Below are 14,166 nucleotides of genomic sequence, written 5' to 3' on the forward strand. Positions count from 1 at the left end.
GGTTGAGGAAGGGGCGGGTGGGTGGGTTAGTTTGCAAGTTCTCCCTGTGAGTGCATGGGTTTCCTCCCATTGCTCTGCTTTCCTACCACAACCCAAAGAAGTTACCATCGGGATCAGGCAGGAGGTACAGAAGCCTGACGTCCCACACCACCAGGTTCAGGAACAGCTACTTTCTTACAACCATCAGGTTCTTGAACCGACCTGCGCAGCCCTAACCCCACCTCAGCAATGGGACACCTCTTGCACTACCGTGGACTCGTCTTTTTTTTGCACTAAGGTCTTGTTTTTGCAGTTTATTTTCTCTCTCTTCACTGTCTTGTATTATTTATGTACAATTTATGTTCTGTGTGTTGTCTGTTCCTATGTGCCTGTGATGCTGCTGCAAGCAAGTTTTTCATTGTCCCTGTAACTCACCGTACTTGTGCACATGGCAATCAACTCGAAGAGGTGCTGGTTGGTAGGTTAATTGGTTCTGGCAGACCTGCCCCTCATGTAGGTGGCCGATAGGAGAACTGGGGATTTGGGAGGGGTGGTGGAGCGAGGCAGTTGGTGGGCAAGTGAGAGAGAATAGGTTCAAGGAAATAAGCAGGGGAATGGGATTTTTGGGATTGCCGGTATAGACTTGATGGGTCGAATGGCCCTCCTTCTACAGTCATGACATACAAGAGCCACCTTCTTGAGCTGCAGATGAACAGGGGATATTTCTCCTCAGCCAACAGCACCAAAGCAGATGGTCCCTGCTGTATGTGGGAGCTTGCTGTGCACAAGTAGGCTGCAGAGTTGCCGACTTAACTTCAGGAAGAACTTCATGGGCTGTAAAGCACTTTGGGAACTCCTGAGGGCTTGGAAGCTGCTATTGGAAACATAGGTCTTTCTTTCACTTGAGATCACAGAGCTTTCCTGGTTGGAGAGTGAAGTAAGCTCCAGGAAACGTGCAGGAGTTGAAGTTTTACTGTGTATTAATGAATTAAAGCAACGTCCTTCCTTTGACCATTGCTAGCTGTACGCTCCTTATTCCGAACACACACACACACACTGATCAGTGAGTGATGAGGCGGGGGCGCGCCTTGGAAAAAAAAAGTGGGGACCGTGTGCGCGCTCCCGGGGCAATTTTGCACGCGCATTCATGATTTCACCCTCCCCCCTCCACCTGTAATCGTGAACACAGCTGCCCCTAATTAAAGGGAATGGGGGCATTAATTTTTTGGGGTGGTTGGGTGCGCGTGCATGGAGCGCGCTGTCGGGGGCGAGCGGCGCACGCTCCCGCGGCAGCCTGTCACTGTGTGCATGTGTGTGTGAGAGAGAGAGAGAGAGAGAGAGCTGGTGGTAAAGGAGCAGAGCTTGCTACCGACCCAAGGGGGTGGGTGAGGATTGGAAGGGGCAGCTGGCGCAGGGAGGGGGAAAAGGGGGGAGGGACGGGTGCAGCCAAAGTACCCCGGCGAGGAGGGGAGTTTGCGCCGCCAGTGGAGCCCGCCGAGCCGGGGCATGGTGCAGAGCTCCCCCGGGCTGCGGAGCGCGGAGCGGCGGCCAGGGCAGCGCAGCGGGGGATGGAGAGAGCTGCGAGCGTTGGTGGTCGAGCCGGGAATGAGAGCGGCAGGACTGCGCAAGGGTGAGTGAGGGGCAGTGGCGGGGCGGGGAGAGGGGGACGGACTGAGGGACGAAAAATAAAGAGGGATGTGTGCGTGAGGAGAGAACTGCGGGATGAAAAGGGGGAGAAACTAGGGGGGAAAGGGGGATAAAGCTGGGAAAAGAGGAATGAAGCGAGGGGAAGAGCTACTGGAAATGGGAGAATAGGAAGGAGGGAAAGTGGGGGAACTAGGAGAAGGGGAGTGGGAGAGGGGGAAACAGGGAAAGGAGGAATAACAGGGGACAACAGGAGAAAGTGGGGGGAAAAGAGGGATGAGAGATTCAAACTGGGGGGAAGAGAGACACAGAAAGGGCAGGAAAACCGGGAGACAAATGAAAGGAATGTTGGAACAGAATTAGACAAAAAACTGGGGAAAACGGGAATGTGTGTGTGAGGGGGGAAAGCCAGAGGGAGGAGGGAATGAGAAAACAGCTGGGGAGAGGACAGAAACTTAAAAGAAAAAGTGGAATGATGCAGGAAAGGGTGATGGAACAGAAAAGTGAGGAAAAACTCGGGAAAGGAGAGTGGGAGAAGAGGAATGTGACATGGGGAAAAAGAAACGAAAGGGATTGGAGAAGAGGAATGAAGGAGAAGGGCAACGGGGAAAATGGGACAGAGCAGATTAACTGGGGGAGAGGAATTAGGGAATGAGATGGGAGGAAAAGACAAGGGAAAGTGGGATGAGGTAAACTGGGAAAAGAGGAATGAGAGAGACTGAGGGAAAGAGAGAGAGAAATGGAAAATGTAAGGAGAGAAGATTGGGGAAAGGAAATAGGTGAACGAGAGAAAGGAAGCGAGAGAAAGGAACGAAAGAAATAGGTGAACGAGAGAAAGGAAGCGGGGAAAAGGGAATGAGGGAAAGCCGGGAAAAGAAGCGTGACTGCAGGGAAAAGAGGAATGAAGAATCGGAGAGGAAATAGGGAAAAGTGACGGAGAGAAGCTGAATAAAAGGCGATGAGAATAAGCAGAGAGAAGGGATAAAACTGGGAAGGAGCAGTTGGGGAAAGGAATGGGAGAAATTAGGAAAAGCGGTATGCAAAAATCTGGGAAAAAGATGGGAGCGGGACAGGGAAAGGGCAATACAAGGGGGAAGGCAGCATGGTGGGGAAATGGGCAAAGGGGAATGAGAGACCGCTGCAAAAAAAGAATGAGACGGGAAAAAGGAAAAACCGGAAAAAACTGAAGAGAATTTGTGGGAAAAGAGGTCTGAGAGGAAACTGGATGAGTAAGAGTTGAGGAAAGCAGGTTGAGGAGAAAGTGGGAGAGAAAAAGTGGGGAAAGGTGCGGTGAAATTGGGGGAAAGAGGAGGCGATAAGGGAACAGAAACAGGAATGTGAGGAATATGCAGAGGGAAGAGGATGAGGCAGTGTTGATGAAAGTGAAGGGAGTATTAGAGGAGGCAGAGCATATTTGGTACAGAGCTGGGGATGAGGATGTGCCGGAGGGCATTCACCCTGGAAGGGGGAATGGGGGTGCAGAGAGCTGGAAGGGGTTGGTGAAAGTTAGTAAGTCAGGGAGGATGGAGGGGGGAGTGGAATTAACAAGGGTGTTAGGAATTGAGAGATTCACCAGGGGGAAAAATAATTCTAAATGCAGAAGCAGGAATTGGGAGCTGGAGAGGTTAAGTGCAGTTAAAAGTGGAGTGTGACAGTAATTGGGCAGATTAGAGGGGGGAGCAGAAAGGGGAGGGAAGGAAGGGCAGTTGTGTGTGGGGGGGATTGGAAGAGAGAGAGAACTTGAAAAGATGTAGGGAATAGTCTAAAGTATAGAGAAGAAGAAAGGAAGTGATGGCAAACAGAGACAGAATTAAGGACCTGAATTGAATAGTGAGTACATTATTGCATGTGTAACAAAAAGCTTGCAGATAAAGGTATGACTTTCAAGCAGTTATTTCCACTGTGCTGCTGAATTTATTTTACAGAATACCGTTCCTTAGGGTACTGAATTAAAACAAAATCGTACCCTACCAATACTAAGGTTGGTTTCAGTTCTCTCTCATTGATATTGTGGCTGTTTGTGAGCTAGTTTGGTAACATTAGCAGAGTTCTTTATAATTTATTTTTCACAGTTACCTGCTGTTTCACATGTTTGACCAAACGGTTCTTAAATGGTTGCGTCTGCTGCGGGTCTTGTTGATGAGAAATGAAATTTTCGCTCTTCCCCCAACTCCAACGTTCAAGAATTGCTTTTGAGGCATTTTCTCTTTAAATGTAACTGTATATTGTAGGGTTACTTCAGGACTGTGATAGTTGGACTGTTGCTGTGTGGGGTGTGACTGTTAATGGGAAGGCGAGGAGGGGAGTTTCAGGAACGTTACCCTCGGGGATAAAGATGCCGGTGGACCCCTTCCGAGCAGGAAGCGAACTGGCGAAATTTTGTTTGACAGGATAAGTTTCTGCATTGCCGGTGCGCCCTCAGCGTTGCAGCTTCAACCAGTTGAAGACGAGACTGCAGTGTGCACTGTACGTGCACAGCAGCTGGCACACTCAGTCCACAAGATGCCAGGCAAGGACGAGCCGTTCGCTCTACCTGCTTCTCACAGGAACCCGGGACTCTGACACAGGAGTGGCGGACTGAGCGAGTTGTCAATATTATTATTTTAAAACGCACCTGCGCGCATGATGTCTGCTGGATAAACTGTCAGACGTTGCACTCCGGCATTTGCTGCTTGAAGTCAGGTACTTTGTTGTTATATTTCCAGTAATAAACTTTTTTTTCATCTTAAAAGCAGGGTTACTTTGGGTCTGCAGTACTTGAGCCTGCAGTTGCACAAAGGAGAGAGACTTGATGGGGGAGGTGAGGGGGGCCCGGTGGGTGGGAAACTTCTGTTAAACGATGAGGAGTTTCCCGAATGCTCTCCTCCAGGAGTCGGCGCCCCCTCGCCCGGACCTCAGGACCACTCAGCCCGAGCCCACCCCTCTCTCCTCTCCCGCTGCCCCTCGCCCCCTGCCCCCGTGCGCCGCGCAGCAGCCCAGTGAAGCCCCAGCAGTTAGTTGTAAAGACTTTGATTCGCCCCTGCTCTTGGACTGGGCGCGGTGCGGCTCTTTAAATCGGACTGGAGGAGGGATCTGGGCGAGATGTGGGAGGAAGGAAGTTACACGGTTTGATCCCACGGGGTGCAAGTCACCCAGTGATGGGGTGGACTGGAGGCACGAATATCCCCCCTCTCTCTCTCACTGTTTCTCTCTCTCTTTCTCGTTCTTTCTCTCTTACTCTCTCCCTTTTCTCTTGCTCACTCTCTCCCTCACTCTCTCCCTCCGCCCTCCCCCTCCCCTTCTCCCCTCCCCTTCTCCCCCTCCCCCCTCTCTTTCACTATCTCTCTCTCTCACTTTCTCACTTTCTGTCTCTGTGTCTCTCTGTCTTCCCCTCAATGTCTTTCTCGTTTTCTCTCTCTCGCAGTTTCTCTCACTGTGTTTCTCTCTCTCTCTCTTGCTATATCGCTCTCTTTCCTGTCTTGCTGTGTGTCTCTATCTCTCTCTGGCTGTTTCTCTCTGATTTTTCTCTCAATTTTTTTTCTTTCTGTCTGTTTTTCTCTGCCTCTCCCTCCCTGTCTCCCCCCTCTCTGTCTCTCCCTCCCTTGCCTCCTTCGTGTTGACGGAGGTCTCCAGCCCTGCCTCTTCACATTTCTTTCATTAGGCTTCAGGCTCATTTTTGTGTGATTTTTGATTTTGGTGGTGGGAATGTTTGAGGGAAGGAAATAATGAAGAAAATGCTGGGAGTACAGAACATGTCTCTGCAACCCTGTCTGCTCCTACCACACTCCACGGCCTCTATCTTCCTCCAATTCTGGCTTCTTGTTTGTCCCCATGGCTCTGCCATTGGTGGCCGTGCTTCCAACTGCCAGGGCCCTGAGTTCTGGAATTCCCTCCCTGCACCTCTCCAGCTCTCTCTCTCCTCTTTAAGACACTCTTTAAAACCTCCCTCTCTTCTGCTCAGCAGCTCTGTTGTCTCCCTTTGTGTCCCTGCATCAGTTGTTTCATGTGAAGTACTTTAGTGCTTTTTTTTGCCATGTTCAAGGTGCTATATAAATGTAAGTTACTGCTTTAGAAGTGAATGGTTTAGCATTTGAAAATGGTGAGGAAGACTTCGGGTGATTGAGCCCTCTAGGGTTGTTGATCCCTGACTCTCCCCTTCCAGCCTTGTGTTTTTGCACAAGAGGCCATTCATAGAGTCATAGAGTCGTACAGCACGGAAACAGGTCCTTCAGCCCAACTCATCCAAGATGTCCATCTAAGCTAGTCCAATTTGCCAGCATTTGGCCCACATCCTTCTAAACCTTTCCTATCCATGTCCAAATATCTTATAAACGATGTTATTGTACCTGTTCCAAGCACTTCCTCTGGAAGCTTGTTCCATATACCCACCACTCTCTGTGTGAAGAAGTTGCCCCTCAAGTTCCCCTCTCACCTTAAACCTATGCCCTCTAGTTTTTGATTCTCTTTACCTGGGAAAAAGACTGTGTGCATTCACCCTATCAATTCACCCTCTTTAATGTCACCCCTCAGTCTCTTACGCTCCAAGGAATAAAGTCCTAACCTGCCCAACCTCTCCCTATAACTTAGACCCTCGAGTCCTGGCAACATCCTCGTAAGCCTTCTCTGCACTCTTTGCAGCTTAATAAAGTCTTTTCTACAACAGGGTAACCAAATTTGTACACAGTGTTCCAGGTGTGGCCTAACTAATACTCGAAAATCCTCTGAACTCTGCTTTATATGCACAAGTACTTTCAAAGGACCCTCCAGCTGGTCCCTGTTCCCACCCACAAGCCTCGGAAATGTTTGCTGCAGATGCTGGAAGTTCTGAAATAAAAGCAACAGAAGCTGTCGGAAACACTCAGCAAGTCAGGCAGCATCTGTGGAGAGGGAAACCGAGTTAATGTTTCAGATACGAGATCTTCCATCAGAACTGAACAAAGGGTCTCAGACCTGAAACGTTAACTCTGTTTCTCTTTTCACAGATGCGGGCTCACCTGCCCAGTGTTTCCAGAACTTTCTGTTTTTATTTCGGAAATATTTTCTCTCCGGACTGTATATTCCTAGTGAATCTGCTTCCAGCTTCCTCTCAGGCAGTGCCCCTGGGTGGCGATGATTCAGTTCATTTTTCATGTCTTGCAATTTATAAAGATTTTTCATTAGAGCACACCGTCTGGTGTAATCTTTAATAATCAAAGGGCCCTGTTTGGATAACTCCCAAGGAAGCTATTCACATCAACTTGCTGACAAGAGTGCTTGGATGTCGCCTGGGAAGTCAAAGAATCCAGAAGCTCTGAATAGGGAAAAGTCACAGGATAGGAGTCATAGAGTCGTACAGCATGGAAAGCCATTCAGACCATCACATCCATGTTTGCCAGTGGGCAACCATCTGCATTAATCCCATCTTCCAGAAGTGGGCCATTCAGCCCATCAATGCTCCTAGTTAAATGACATCTGCTCCCTGTTGTTGATGCTTTGGGAGACAGTTCAGATGCAGCACGCCTCATACAGTCTCTCAATGCCAGAGTTAAACTGTCCAGCTAAACAACTAAATTTGCTCAGCTCTATGTAGTGGTGGGTGGTGTCAATGCAATTGGAATTGGTTTATTGTTGTTACATGTACCGAGGTACAGTGAAAAACTTATCTTGCATACTTACAGATCAATTCATTACAACAGTGCATTGAGGTAGTACAAGGGAAAACAATAACAGAATGCAGAATAACACTTAGAGAGAAAATGCAGTGCAGGCAGACAATAAGGTGTGAGGTCATAACAAGGTAGATTGAGAGGTCAAGAGTCCATCTTATTGTACGAGGGAACTGATCAATAGTCTTATAACAGTGGGATAGAAGCTGTCCTTGAGCCTGGTGGTACGTGCTTTCCACCTTCCCAAGCTGAAAGGGTATAGAATGTCCTCTTTTTTTTAAAAGATACAGAAACACTTCTGTGTCACCGTGACTCTGGGTATTGCAGTTTCTAGCCTATAAAACTGGTGTAATGTAGAAACTGCAGTGTCCTATTTGTGCACAGCAAGCTCCCATAAACAGCACTGTGGTAATGAAAAGACAATCTCTTGCAGTGATGTTGGTTGAGGGATAAATATTGGCCCCAAGACACCAATGAAGATGCCCCCTGTTTGTCTTCAAATGGTGCCAGGAGATCTGTTGTGTTTATCTGAGAGGGCAGGCAAGAGTTTGGTGTCTCATGTGAAAGGTTGAACCTCCGACTGTATGGGTTTCCTCCCACGTCCCAAAGATATGCGCATTGGTGGGTTAATTGGGTGCTATAAATTGCCCAAATTGTGTAGGTGAGTGGTATAATCTGGGGAGAGTTGATGGGAATGTGGGGAGAATATTGTGTGCAATTCTGGTCACGCCATTACAGGAAGGACGTGGAGGCTTTAGAAAGGGTGCAGAAGAGCTTCACCAGGATCCTGGCAGGATTAGACAGTATGAGCTATAAGGAGAGGTTGGACAAACTTGGGTTGCTTTCTCTGAAGTGGCGGAGGCTAAGGGCAGGCCTGATAGAAGTTTCTAAAAGAAAATTATAAGAGGCATGGATAAGGTAGACAGTCAGAATCTTTTTTCCAGGGTAGAAATGTCAAATACTAAAGGACATGCATTTAAGGTGAGGGCGGGAAGTTCAAAGGAGATGTGCGGGTCAAGTTTTTTTACACACAGAGTGGCAGGTGCCTGGAACAGGCTGCCAGGGTTAGTGGTGAAGCAGACATGATAGTGACATTTAAGAGGCTTTTAGACAGGCTCATGAATATGGAGGGATATGGATCATGTGCAGGCAGAAGAGATTTAGTTTAATTTGGCATCATGTTCGCACAGACATGTGGGCTGAAAGGCCTGTTCCTGTGCTGTACTATTCTATGTTCTAATAAAATGGGATGTGTAAATGGGTGTCTGATGGACTTGGTGGGCCTGTTTCTGTGATGTAGAACTGTGATGGTGTGATGCTCCCCCAGCACTGCACTGGTGTACAGCCCTGGACTTCTGTAGTAGGATTTGAAACCTCAACCCTCTGACCCCAGGTCAACACTTGTGACCAGCCCATGTACAGCCAATGCTTTGTGGGGTTAATTGGACCATATCTATGAAAGGAGTCAACTTGCAGGAGGCATGATAAAATACATATCTATACACCATATTTTTAGAACCAGCTGCATTTTGCTCTTTTATTTAAAACTGTTTCTAGCATGGTCTGTGGAACAATTTTCTTTCGAGAAGCAGCAACAGATAGGTTGGGGCCAAGCACCGGGTCTTAAAGGACTAGATTGTGATGAGAGGAAAACTAAAATACTGGTTAACAAACACACAATCCCATCGATGCTGCTTCAAGCACACTGCAGTGGTGGAAGACATATGTGCCAGCAATGATATTTGTAGTGACAATCAGACAGATAACAGACAAAAGGACAATGAATAGAGGGCAATGTGATTTACCACGCATCCCAATAAGCTCATTTATATATACATTTGCAACTCTTGTTTTGGCAAGGTTCCTGCTTTTCGATCGGTTGTATTTTCAATCCCCTTGCATTCACCTATCCTGGCATTGACAATGAAAAAATTTGGAGGATACCTGTCTGAGATAGTTACCAGAAGACCCCAGAGACCACTGAAAAATGACTCTCACCCTTCCAATGTCCTAGATACACTTAATGCAAGGTGTCAGTAAGATGTCAGCCTTGAATGAATTGGCAGCAATCTTTTTTGGGTTGGACTCTTGTAGGTTTGAATCCCACTTCAGGTACTTCTGTGGAGTTTTGAGGGAGTGCTGCAATGTTGCAGGTGGTTTTTTTGGATTGGATGGTCTCTCTAGTGTAAAGTATCTCATAGTTTTACTTAGAAAATCTTGGCAATATTTCCTGGGATTCTCCAACTCATACAGGTAGTTCTGATATAATCTGATAGTTACCAAGAAACCCCACATTATAGAAGGTCATGTTATAGCAGAACAGGCTTGTAGTTGCCTTCAAAGGACAGATTTAAACAGATTTTCCCACTCATGCCCAATGCAGCCTGTGCAAAGCAAATAGTGTTCCCTAATCCATCAATCGCGATATAATGAATTTGTGGTATGGAAACGTGTTATAGCAGAACTACCTGTATTTCCAAAACACATTACCCAGTTATGTCGCACATTGCTCTCAGTGGGAGCTTGCTATGCACAAATTGGCTACTGTATGTTCACCTTTACAACTGACCATGGGGAGAAGCTGATCTGTTCAAAACTGAGAGGTCTTGATGAAGTAACTAAGGAGGAACTGTTTCTATTGTCAGGAGGGACAGAAAAGGACACAGATCAAAGATAATTGGAGAAGAGCCAGAGAAGAGCTAAGTTATTTTTCATAGCTGTCTGTGATTTGAGAAGAAAGCAAATTAATGTGTTATTTTTTAATATTTTAATCCTGCATATTAGAAAAAAAGAGGGGAAATGGCAATGACAAATTACTCAGGTTAGCAGATGATCCTTTTGCTAAGTCCTCAGCAAACACTTTTTTCCCATTAACTGCACAAAACCTCTGTTCCTACTGATGTCATGCCACCACAGAGGTTGGTGTGGGTTGCAGGACAATCCCCACTCTCGAAACAATTTACAGGATAAACCACGCTACGTGGCTTAGCAGGCTGTCAAAGCTTTCAAAATAACTCTGAATGTCTCTGATATTCAAAAGCTATTAACAATTGATAAATATTTTTAAAATTGAACTTTATAAACTTCAAAAACAGTTAAAACAACTAAAAATTAATTAAAACAAAATTATTATTCCTTTATTGTTCAATATAGCAATTCAACCTGTGATTAATTATTTTAATCTTGCCATTAACTTGACTTTTTCAATCCTACAAATTGTGATGATTAATAATTCCTTTTAAAAGACAATTATATAAAATTAGAGGGAATTTCTAAGAATATGAAAGTGGAACAAATTGAATTGCTCTGTCAAAGAGAAGTTAGGCCAAATGGTCCCTACCTGTGTTGTGATATTCTATGAACTGGGTTAATTTTCTCATTGTGAAAGAGCTGAACACATCCCATCTGCTTGGAAAGCATGTGGGTAGAGTTTTTATTAATACTAAATACTTGAGTGCTGAGGGATTTCCACTGAACTGCAACATTTAAATATAGGAAAAGAAATCTCCGGAATCAACTCCAAGGAATAAGAAAATAAAAATGAAGTAATGAGCTGACTTTCTATTGGATGAGCTGAATAGCTTCTTCTAGTGCCCATGGAAACTATCACCAACTAACTCAAACTTTGAGGCAGTCAACATAAACGATGGCTCCTCAACTAACAGTCCCAAATAATAGATTATAGTAGTGAATTAGTGGACTCCTTCAATAAAACAGGGGCATTAGAGCTAAATTGCCCAGAAAAAGCCAGGGGATTTGAGGGATGGCACCTTTATATAAGGTCAATGGGGATTGAAGAGATTGGGGTTCGATGGAGTATTGGGGAGGGCACCTGTAAATTGTGGTAAACATGATCAATTCCTGGTTTGACCACATGATTTTCTATGCCGTAGATGTCCATCCTTGTGACGTCTATCTTCTCTTGGTCAATAGGAAAGCAAATAGTATATCATAAAATGATCCTCCCTCTGCCCATGATCTCCTTGTGCCACCTGTAGTATTAGTGGGAGCTCTGCCCTAGTATTAGGGGATGTGTTCCCCAGTTTTAGTGTGCACCTTCCCCTGGAATTAGTGGTGTGCTCCCCCCAATAATAGAGGGTGCACATAGTTCACGAGAAGGTGCACACCATGTGGTTCATATCCCCTGGTATTAGAGGGAGCACACCCCCTGGTATTAGAGGGTTACACCTGCATATTAGTGTGTGCACCCCCTGTATTAGAGGTGCATACCCTTGGTACTGGAGGATTATACACCCATATTAGAGTGTGCACCCCCTGTTATTAGAGGATCTAGGGGGAGGTGCACACACTAGGAATGCTCATTGATACTAGGGGAAGGTGAGACCTCTATATGAGAGGGAGAGGGGGTTGCACCTACCAATACTGGGGAGAGGTGGAACACTGGCGCACTTCTAATTCTGGGGGACACTTACTGGGAAAATAATACTGCAGGGTTGCACATATATCTAATAGCAGGTGCACACTCCTCAGTATAAATGGGTGCACCACCCCCAGTATTAGTTGGGTGTGCTGTCCCCAGGATTAGATGCACCCCCTCCAGTATTAGTGAGTGCACCACCCCTAGTATTAGAGGGTGCACATCCACTGGTAATAGGCGAGAGGGTGCACCCCCAGTATTAGTGGGTGCACCGCCCCCCTAGAATTAGAAGAATTGGACCTCTGATACTTCCCCCAGTGTTAGACAGACTTTTGATTCAGAGCCTTGCTCTGATCATGGTCAGAGCACCTCCCTGGTGTTAGACAGTGAGCTATGCCTTGTGTAAAGCAAGCCTCCCCTTATCCTTGACAGTCATCCCAGTATTAGACAGCATTGCTCCATGACTGGAGAGTAAACCTCCGCTTGTATTAGATTGTGAGCCTACTAGTATTAGACAAGTCCTTGCACAGGTGAAAGACAGCTCCTTTATAGGACAGTGAGTTTCCCTCAGGGATTAGACACTGAGCCTTCCCAATGAGCTTGCCTGGTGCCATACAGGGCACCCTTCCTAATATTAGACAGAACCCCTCTCCTCCAGTTAGAGCACCCACCCCTCTCAGTATTAGTCATAGCCTCCCTTCCCTCTGCCTTAGAATTGGACAGTTTGCCTCCCCTCCTTATGGCAAATCTCTATTAGACTGTGAGCACCTTTGTATTAAGCAGTGTCCTCTAGTCTTAGTATTAGACAGATCCTGCCCTAGTTAGACTGTGAGCATCCCCTAGATCAGACAGTGATTGATAAATCTTTTGTGGTATTATTCAGTGACTCTTGCCCCAATACTGGTGAACCTTCTCTGGTATTAGCCAGTGAGCCTCCCCTTAGAATAGACTGAGCACCCTAGTATTAAATAGCCCACCCCTTAGTATGAGCCTCCTCATTGAGTGAGGGTCATTGCAGCTCGTCCTCATCCCACCCCGACTTCCCTCATTGCAATAGGGCTCTCGGAATGATGGTTAGGATTTGAATCCCTGGTTTGTTTCTGCAACGTGTTGTTTAAACAGAAGTGGATGTGAAAAATAGACATGCAAAAAATAAAAGGGAACTAAGATTTATGGACAACACGTCTCAAGAGTGTTTAATAATGTAGAGATGTCCCCTCTGTGTGATGTAAGCTGCTTCAGTTGTTCGTACACCAGACAAATGGGACTTACAAACCAATTAAGACTTACAAGGCGATCGGAGCATTATGTCTGGGGGAGTGCAGAATACACTGTCTTACCTTCTGTAAAGGAAGGTTGTCACCCTGAAAATGAACACATTGGCAAAACACTTTCTTTCAGATGCTGTCATTTTAAATGTTTTGAAGGCAAATAAATTGTGAGATTTCCAAGTGGCAAATGGTTTTATGAATGAATCTTCTGTTGCTCCCCCTGTCCCTCAGCAGGCCTCGCTCTTTCTCTCTATTTCTTCAGGCTCTCCATCTAGGTCTCCCTCTTCATTTCTGTCTTCCTAAAACACTCTACTTCCTCCTGTCAACACCCTCTCCCCCCGGATCCAGCTCCACCCCCCCCCCCCGTCTCTCTCACCTCCATCTCACCTCTCCTTGTCTCCGTTTCTCTCTGTTCCCATTCTCTTTTGCCCCTCTTGCTTTGATCCTTGCCTCTCTCCCCTGCAACCTCTCCCCTCTTTCTCTGCAACCCTCTTTCTCTACAACCTCTCCCTTTCTCTGTGGATCCCCTCCTCTCTGTGCACCCCCTCTCTTTGCAAACCCCTCCCTGTTCACACCCTCTTTTTGCACACCCCGTCTTTCTACGCAACCCCCTCTCTCTGCCCTCTCCCTTTCTGCTCCCCTTTCTCTGCCCATCTCACTCGCGCTCCCACCTACCACGCACTCCTGCTCTCCCTCTGTCTCCCCCTTCTTTGCCTCTGTCATTCTTCCTTCCTGTCTTGCCTTGTCCTTCTTCCTCTATCTCTCGCACCCTTTCTTTCTTCTCGTTCCTTTTCCACAATCTCTCCATCCTCTCTTTCTCTCCATTTCTCTCACATTTTCCATACTCCTCCCTTTTACAGGAAAGCAAGGGCTGTTTGCTGTGTGTACCCCAAGGACCACTGCTCCTCCAACACCTCAACTGTGGGATCCGTTATTATCACAGAACCACAGGAATCGACAGCACACAGGGAGACCCTTCGGCCCGTTGTGTCCATGCCAGCCAAAATGGATTTGAGTTTATTCCCACTTCCTAACTCTTGTTCAGTATCTCTGTAGTTTACAGCTCATCCAAGTTAAATGCAGTAAGGGTTTCTACCTCCCCTGCCCTTTCAGGCACTGAGTTCCAAAGCTGCATTACTCTATGGGTGATAACGTTGTTCCCTTTACTCACCTCTCATCCTTCTACTGATTAATTTAAGGCTATGCTGCCTAGTTACTGTCTATGCTAAGGGAATTAAATCTTGTCTGTTTACCCTGTCTGGCCCCCTCA

General features: G+C 46.5%; 1 protein-coding gene across 6 annotated transcripts in view; it reads left to right on the forward strand.

Moving 5' to 3' along the window:
* Positions 1-1,353: 1,353 nt before the first annotated feature.
* LOC127586331 (neuronal PAS domain-containing protein 3-like) overlaps positions 1,354-14,166 on the forward strand; it is a 399,247-nt gene continuing 386,434 nt past the window's right edge. For 2 of the 6 annotated variants that reach the window (XM_052044187.1, XM_052044194.1), the window contains exon 1: positions 4,063-4,305. Coding sequence is in view for 1 of the 6 variants with exons in the window: in XM_052044193.1 (XP_051900153.1) it covers positions 1,548-1,609 (62 nt within the window). In the remaining 5 variants the exon portion in view is untranslated. Of the gene's footprint in view, positions 1,610-3,390; positions 3,454-4,062; positions 4,306-14,166 lie in introns of those variants that run through there. The other 4 variants (XM_052044193.1, XM_052044191.1, XM_052044185.1 and 1 more) reach the window with 4 other exon arrangements.

The sequence above is a fragment of the Pristis pectinata genome, chromosome 35 (genome assembly GCF_009764475.1).
Source record: "Pristis pectinata isolate sPriPec2 chromosome 35, sPriPec2.1.pri, whole genome shotgun sequence".
In the NCBI taxonomy this organism is placed as follows: Eukaryota; Metazoa; Chordata; class Chondrichthyes; order Rhinopristiformes; family Pristidae; genus Pristis; species Pristis pectinata.